Here is a 7,500-nt window from a genome sequence, read left to right as displayed (position 1 = left end):
GAAAGAGAGAGGAGAAGTTTCTGTTAAAGAGAGAGAGGGAGAGGAGAAGTTTCTGTTAAAGAGAGAGAGGGAGAGAGTTAAACAGTGAATAAGAGGGGAAGGACATAGCCAGTGCCTGTCAGAGAAGGATGGGTTCCCCCTCTTGAGTCCTATATCCTTATTACAGTCAAACAGTGTTTTCCATGCACTTTTTACACTGTTTATCGACTAATGGATTTTGAGACTAAAACCTCAGAGGAATGTGTAAATGAGTGAGTGAACAGCGTGTTGAGTGTGTAAATGAGTGAACAGTGTGTTAAGTGTGTAAATGAGTCAGTAAACTGTGTTAAGTGCGTAAATGAGTGAGTGAACAGTGTGTTGAGTGTGTAAATGAGTGAGTGAACAGTGTGTTGAGTGTGTAAACAGTGTGTTAAGTGTGTAAATGAGTGGGAGAACAGTGTGTTGAGTGTGTAAATGAGTGAGTGAACAGTGTGTTGAGTGTGTAAATGAGTGAGTGAACAGTGTGTTGAGTGTGTAAACAGTGTGTTAAGTGTGTAAATGAGTGGGAGAACAGTGTGTTGAGTGTGTAAATGAGTGAGTGAACAGCGTGTTGAGTGTGTAAATGAGTGAGTGAACAGTGTGTTGAGTGTGTAAATGAGTGAGAGAACATTGTGTTAAGTGTGTAAATGAGTGAGAGAACAGCGTGTTGAGTGTGTAAATGAGTGAGTGAACAGTGTGTCGAGTGTGTAAATGAGTGAGTGAACAGTGTGTTGAGTGTGTAAATGAGTCAGTAAACAGTGTGTTAAGTGTGTAAATGAGTGAGGGAACAGTGTGTTGAGTGCATAAATGAGTGAGAGAACAGTGTGTTGTGTGTAAATGAGTGAGTGAACAGCGTGTTAAGTGTGTAAATTAGTCAGTAAACAGTGTGTTAAGTGTGTAAATGAGTGAGTGAACAGTGTGTTGAGTGTGTAAATGAGTGAGTAAATAGTGTGTTGAGTGTGTAAATGAGTGAGAGAACATTGTGTTAAGTGTGTAAATGAGTGAGTGAACATTGTGTTGAGTGCGTAAATGAGTCAGTAAACTGTGTGTTAAGTGTGTAAATGAGTGAGTGAACAGCGTGTTGAGTGTGTAAATGAGTGAGAGAACAGTGTGTGACTGAACACTGACCTTCTCTATCAGTTTAGGTGCAATTTCCTTATTAACGTGTTCCACAGCTTTCTTCACACCTGCAGAGAACACGTTAAGTGCGCTCACTGACACACATCCAACAGTGTTCAGTAATGTTTTCAGATGTATGTATTCAGTCACAAAAAACTCCCCCCATTCTCACCTACAGTCATACATATCTCTGCTACACTTCTTATTCTTCTCTCCAGTTTTTCATCACAAAACTAACTTTGGCCCTCCATCCCCGGCTATGAGTCATGACTCAACTGTTGACTACGTTTTGTGTGTGTGTGTGTGTGTGTCACCTTTGCCCAGGTAACGAGCCTTGTCTCCATCTCTGAGCTCCAGAGCCTCATGCACACCTGTGGAGGCACCGCTGGGGACAGCAGCCCTGAACCGTCCTGAGAGGGGGGGGCGGGGGGGGGGGGGGGGGAACAGACAGAGAGAGAGTGTGATTGTGTGTGCTAGTGTGAGTGCACAGTGAGTATTACTGTGTGTGTGTGTGCCCCTTGTGTGTGCGTGTGTGTGCGTGTGTGCATGTGGATGTGTGCATGTGTGTGTGTTGGTGTGAATCCATACTGAGATGTGTTGTGTGTGTGAAGCTGCGGTGAATGTAATTATGTGTGTGTGTGTGTGTGAGAGTGTGTGTGTTGGTATGAGTCTATGGTGAGTATGGTTATGGAATAGGATTGTGTGTGTGAGTGTGTGTGTGTGTGTGTGTGTGTGTGTGTGAGTGTGTTGGTATGAGTCTTTGGTGAGTATGGTTATGGTTTAGGATTGTGTGTGTGTGTGTGTGTGTGTGTGTTGGTATGAGTCTATGGTGAGTATGGGTATTGAATAGGACTGTGTGTGTGAGTGTGTGTGTGTGTGTGTGTGTATGTGTGAGTGTGTGTGTTGGTATGAGTCTATGGTGAGTATGGTTATGGAATAGGATTGTGTGTGTGTGTGTGTGTGTGTGTGTGTTGGTATGAGTCTGTGGTGAGTATGGTTATGGAACAGGATTGTGTGTGTGTGTGTGTGTGTGAGAGTGTGTGTGTTGGTATGAGTCTATGGTGAGTATGGTTATGGAATAGAATTGTGTGTGTGAATGTGTGTGTGTGTGTGTGTTGGTATGAGTCTATGGTGAGTATGGGTATTGAATAGGATTGTGTGTGTGAGTGTGTGTGTGTGTGTGTGTGTGTTGGTATGAGTCTATGGTGAGTATGGTTATGGAATAGGATTGTGTGTGTGTGTGTGTGTGTGTGTTGGTATGAGTCTTTGGTGAGTATGGTTATGGTATAGGATTGTGTGTGTGTGTGTGTGTGTGTGTGTTGGTATGAGTCTATGGTGAGTATGGTTATGCTATAAGATTGTATGTGTGAGTGTGTGTGTTGGTATGAGTCTATGGTGAGTATGGTTATGGAATAGGATTGTGTGTGTGAGTGTGTGTGTTGGTATGAGTCTATGGTGAGTATGGGTATTGAATAGGATTGTGTGTGTGAGTGTGTGTGTTCATATATCACCTTTATGTGTGTACAGGTCGACCTCCACAGTCGGGTTGCCTCTGGAGTCGAGGATCTCGCGAGCGTGAATTTTGGTAATGGACATCCTGGCTGTGAGGGGAAAAGATAGAGAAACCGTTTGTGTCTGTCTGCATCCCCGAATGTCATTCTGTCATTCCCAGACGCCTCTTCCCACAACGCTTTTGTGTACAGTCAAGATTGTAATGTGTGCGTGCGTGTGTGTGTGTGTGCGTGTGCATGCGTGTGTGTGTGTGTGTGTGTGTGGTTTCACCTGCATGTGTTAATCTGTGCAAAGCCATAACAGCTGTGTGATATGTGTGTTTCTCTCCCTTTATTCTGTCCTTCCCAGGGTTCCTGCTTTCAGCAGTCAAGCTGCAGGGGGTGGGGCTTTTTGGGCTGCTTAGCCAATAGTGTCACGGTGATGTTGAAAACCAGCCAGTGAGCAGAGAACAGTGAGCTGCACCAGGAAGTGTGGTGTGATTGGTTGCGGTTGCTTTGCGGGACTATAAATAGCAGCAGTTAAGCAGGTTTACGCTTCCCAGTCCTCCCAGCTGTCAGTCTGTGCTCGCCTGCATGCGCTCACACGCTGTGTCTGTGCCCCGTAACGGAGCAGCTGAACGCCAGTCAAAGAAAACTGCAAAACTAGCATTGGTTCACATTGCAAAACCACCAGCAGCTAATGAACTGTCTTGGCTGTACTGTTTTAAATGTTTGACTAAAATCACGCAAGACCTTTGTAATCTCTATGTGTTTTACAGTGAAAAAAAAAAAGAAGAATATTGGATTTGAGGATTTGGTACATAAGTCACGTTGCTAATTGATGATGTATTCTGTGATAACGGATCAGAATTATATTGTCTTCCCTTCCACTTCAAAATCAAGTTCATTTGATTTGATTTAATGCTCTCTCTCTCTCTGACGAATGCCTTATTGCAGTTAATAAGAACAACTTGCAGTTTGTTTATTTGTTTGTTTGTATTTTGTTATTTAACTCAGGTCATGTTTGTGCCATTCTTCTTTTTTTAATCCTCCTTAAACCTGGAGTTTGTGCCAAACTTCATTTCTCAATACTATTCTTCTGTGTATTCTGTTCTGAGAATCAGAAAAGCACGTAATGCAATCAAAACGAAGGGGGTGTGTGTGAGAGAGAGAAAGAGAGGGAGACAGAGGGAGAGAGAGAGGGACAAAGAGGGAGAGAGGGAGAGAGAGAGAGAGAGAGAGAGAGAGAGGGGGAGACAGAGAGAGAGAGAGAGAGAGAGAGAGAGAGAGAAATCAGGTGGTATGGGGTGTCTTAATATCAGAGGGTGACTGGAGTTTGCAAGAATGTATTAGAAAGGTCAAAGTTCAGAGGTCAGGAAAGGAGACTGCCTTATTCCTGCTGTGAATCACACTGTCTGTGAACTCTTAGAAACTCTATGCCAGAGAACCTGCGTACACACACACACACACACACACACACACACTTCTCATCATGTCAAATCCCTGTCGTCAGAAAAAGCCTGATTAAAAAGCTAAACATACACACATACATTTGGTCTAAATGCCAGAGAGCTTGTGTCTCAGTGAGAGAAATGAGTGACTGTTTGCAGTGTTCTCACTCCTTCCTCCCCTCTGTTCATCACCTCTCACTTTCTAAAAACATTCTCATTTATGCATACAGCTCCAATGTAAAATCCATCATATTTCAGCTCATTGTTCTCAGTAAACAGAAGAGCACTGGGAATGAAGCATCCTTCAGTTCACATTACTGTAAAACTACAATCAGTACCTTAACGTCACTCCTGTGAGAGGACATCAAAATGCAACAAACACACAAACAAACACACAAACAAAAAAAGGGAAACAGCGATGAGAGTAAACAGACTCACCTGTGTGTGTCTGGTGTGTGTCTACCCTGCCGACTGGTGAAGCACCCCTTCTCTGCACCCCTATTTAATATGGGGCCCTAAAATCACACACGGGACACGCCCCCTTCAGGGATGGGGGCCAATTACACGACCACTCAACGATATCAAACATCAAGGCTCTCAGAATAGCAGGGGGGACTGTACTAAAACATTTTAATTACGTCCCAAAAAACTTTTCAAAGCTCCTAAAATGCGTCCAGACAGTAAAAACTTATAAACCTGAAGTGAAAGAAAAGAAAAATGTTACTTTCTGTTGGCGTGTGACCAAACATGTGACATCCTCTTTCGTGTTGTCCAGGGCCCTGACCTTTAGGAAAATGCTGAAGTTCACTCAGACCAGGGCAGTAGGTAACATGACCCCTGGGCTTTGGGTCAGTCTGAAAGGGCAAGAGACACCCTGACCTCTCCACCCTTTTACAGATATAAAATTAGTCCCGTTGGTCGTGCCAGATTATTTAAAAACCCACTCCCTCTGTACAGTTTAACAGTAAAAGAGCTTGTTCAGTAAAGCCCAAAGCCAATCTGGCAACATCCTGACTTCTCTCCCTCTCATAGAACAGGTGCATTTTATCTCGTTTCTTAGACTTTTGTATTTATGTTCACTGTGACTCCACAATATACAACAGACAACACAGAGGAAAAAAAAAAGTCTGCTGTCCGTTTGGATAATTCTGCTTTTTCATTGGTCTGTTTAGACAGTATTTGGTAGTGCCACAGTAGCATACAGTGACAGCTAAAACATTCGGGGGGGGGGGGGGGGGGGGGGCACAGCTGTGGAAATAGAATACACTTTTTCCTTTTTGCTCAAGCAAGGACCACAGAAGTGTGTGTGTGTGTGTGTGTGTGTTAAAGGCTGTTTTCATGCACACTATCACACCCTGTTAGCTGTCATACAGAAGTGTTACGTCATCAAGCTAAGAACTTTTTTTTTAGAAAACATAAAGATTTCTGTAAAAAAAAAACAAAAAAAAAACGCAGAGATGTCTTCAGACTGACAAAAAAAAAAAGACACAGTCAACAGGAAATAGGTCAAAAAAAGACACAGTCAACAGGAAATAGGTCAAAATTCTCTTTATGGCACCCATGGAAAGCCATTACAGTCCTACAGAACTCCCCACTGGAGTTAGAGCTAAAAAAAAATGTACATTGATTTGACATGATAGACAGAGAGGAGGAAAAGAAAGAAAAAGGAAAAAAAAAAAACAAAAGACATCTTCTGATAACTTGGTCCCAATCTCAGGTGTTATCACCAGCACTGTTAACTATGTGATTACAAACTAGTCTTATTAAAACAGACCTCAGATTAACTTTACAGATTACACAGAAAACAAACAAAACAACAAAAAAAAAACAACCCAAAACTCTCTTCTAAAATCCTCCGACTTCACCGAAGAGATGAGACAGAAAGATGTGAGTCTCTCACCCGGCAGCCGGCTCCGCGCGGCACTGAGGACGCGGCGAGCGAGCGAGAACCACGCCCTCAGAGAGCCGGAGCCGCTGTGAGCGGCCCCCAGGGCCCGGACCAGGCACACGCGATCAGGTCAGTCTCTCCAGAGACAGTATCACACTGCCAGAGAGCACTCCTCCTTAACTACCACCATAAAGGACCTGAACACAGGCACACACAAACTGACACAGAGTTTACAGGGCACTGGTAAAAAGCTAGAGGAAAAATCATCAGTTAAAATCAGTATGTTTACCAAGATGTCTGTGTGCATTTAGTCTGAATAACAGCATTAGTAAAAAGTGATCTCTGGAAGCCTGGCCCACAGAGACGCTGATGTAGGAGAAAGGGTGGGGGGGTTAAAGGATTCATTCAACGTGCTTTTTTTAAAAAATCAATTCACCTACAAGACATTTGTTTGACTAACAATTATACAGACACAATCAAACTTTTAAAGTTTCAACATTCAGCCAACATGTACAACAACAAAAACATCAGAACAACAACATAAAACAGACCTCTCTCTGTCAGTGAACAACAACTAATGAATGAAAAATGTGTGTGGGCAGACACCGAAATACCAACCAAAAAAAAAGAATGAAAAAAAAAAAGAGCAGACAGAGAGAGAGGAGCAGGAGAAGGAGAGACAGAGAGACAGAGAGAGAGAGGAGCAGGAGAGGGTGAGACAGAGAGAGAAGAGAGAGAGAGGAGCAGGAGAGGGTGAGACAGAGAGAGAGAGAGAAGAGAGAGAGGAGCAGGAGAGGGTGAGACAGAGAGAGAAAGAGAGAGAGAGAGGAGCAGGAGAGGGTGAGACAGAGAGAGAAGAGAGAGAGAGGAGCAGGAGAAGGAGAGACAGAGAGAGAAGAGCGAGAGAGGAGCAGGAGAGGGTGAGACAGAGAGAGAAGAGAGAGAGGGAGCAGGAGAGGGTGAGACAGAGAGAGAGAGAAAGAGAGAGGAACAGGAGAGGGTGAGACAGAGAGAGAAAGAGAGAGAGAGAGGAACAGGAGAGGGTGAGACAGAGAGAGAAGAGAGAGAGGGGAGCAGGAGAGGGTGAGACAGAGAGAGAAAAGCTGGATCTTTGGAGACTTTGATCAGCAGCATGTGTCTGTATTAAAATCACTTCATGTGCTTCCGAAATGAGAGGAAAAAACAAACAAACAAACAAACAAAAACTTGATGGAGACTGGCAGCCCGTCCATATTGCACAACATCACTATCGTGGCCAGACTGTGTGTGTGTGTGTGTGTGTGTGTGTGTGTGTGTGCATATGAGATACAGGCAACACAGTGTGGGGGAAAAAAAACATTCTCCACCCCCAACTACTCATGTCAGTTTCATAATTACACAAATAATAATGATAAAACCCCCAGATAAAATGATGATATAGTAGAAAAATGATCCGTCAGAGATGAGAGGCTGTGTTTCTGCACTCACTGCAGTGTGTGTGTGTGTGTGTGTGTGTGTGTGTGTATCTAATCTAAATTGTATGGGCCAGTCTACC

The 7,500-nt window shown here is 43.6% G+C and overlaps 2 protein-coding genes across 3 annotated transcripts in view; both read right to left on the bottom strand.

Moving 5' to 3' along the window:
• Positions 1-2,733, bottom strand: part of LOC115828438 (beta-enolase-like) — a 6,396-nt gene extending 3,663 nt beyond the window's left edge. Inside the window, exons 1-3 of one of the 2 annotated variants that reach the window (XM_030792417.1) lie at positions 2,649-2,733; positions 1,452-1,547; positions 1,147-1,205 (exon numbers count right to left, since the gene is read on the bottom strand). In XM_030792417.1, the coding sequence (XP_030648277.1) occupies positions 1,147-1,205; positions 1,452-1,547; positions 2,649-2,733 (240 nt within the window). The remainder of the gene's footprint in view (positions 1-1,146; positions 1,206-1,451; positions 1,548-2,648) is intronic. The other variant, XM_030792418.1, reaches the window with a different exon arrangement.
• A 4,282-nt stretch (positions 2,734-7,015) lies between these two features.
• The window catches only part of rnf167 (ring finger protein 167), a 21,153-nt gene continuing 20,668 nt past the window's right edge, over positions 7,016-7,500 (bottom strand). Inside the window, exon 10 of the mRNA XM_030793001.1 lies at positions 7,016-7,500. This exon is cut by the window's right edge and continues 663 nt beyond it. The gene's annotated coding sequence lies outside the window, so the exon portion shown is untranslated.

This window comes from Chanos chanos, chromosome 15 (genome assembly GCF_902362185.1).
Source record: "Chanos chanos chromosome 15, fChaCha1.1, whole genome shotgun sequence".
NCBI lineage: Eukaryota > Metazoa > Chordata > Actinopteri > Gonorynchiformes > Chanidae > Chanos > Chanos chanos.
This window is presented reverse-complemented; position numbering and strand designations above follow the sequence as displayed.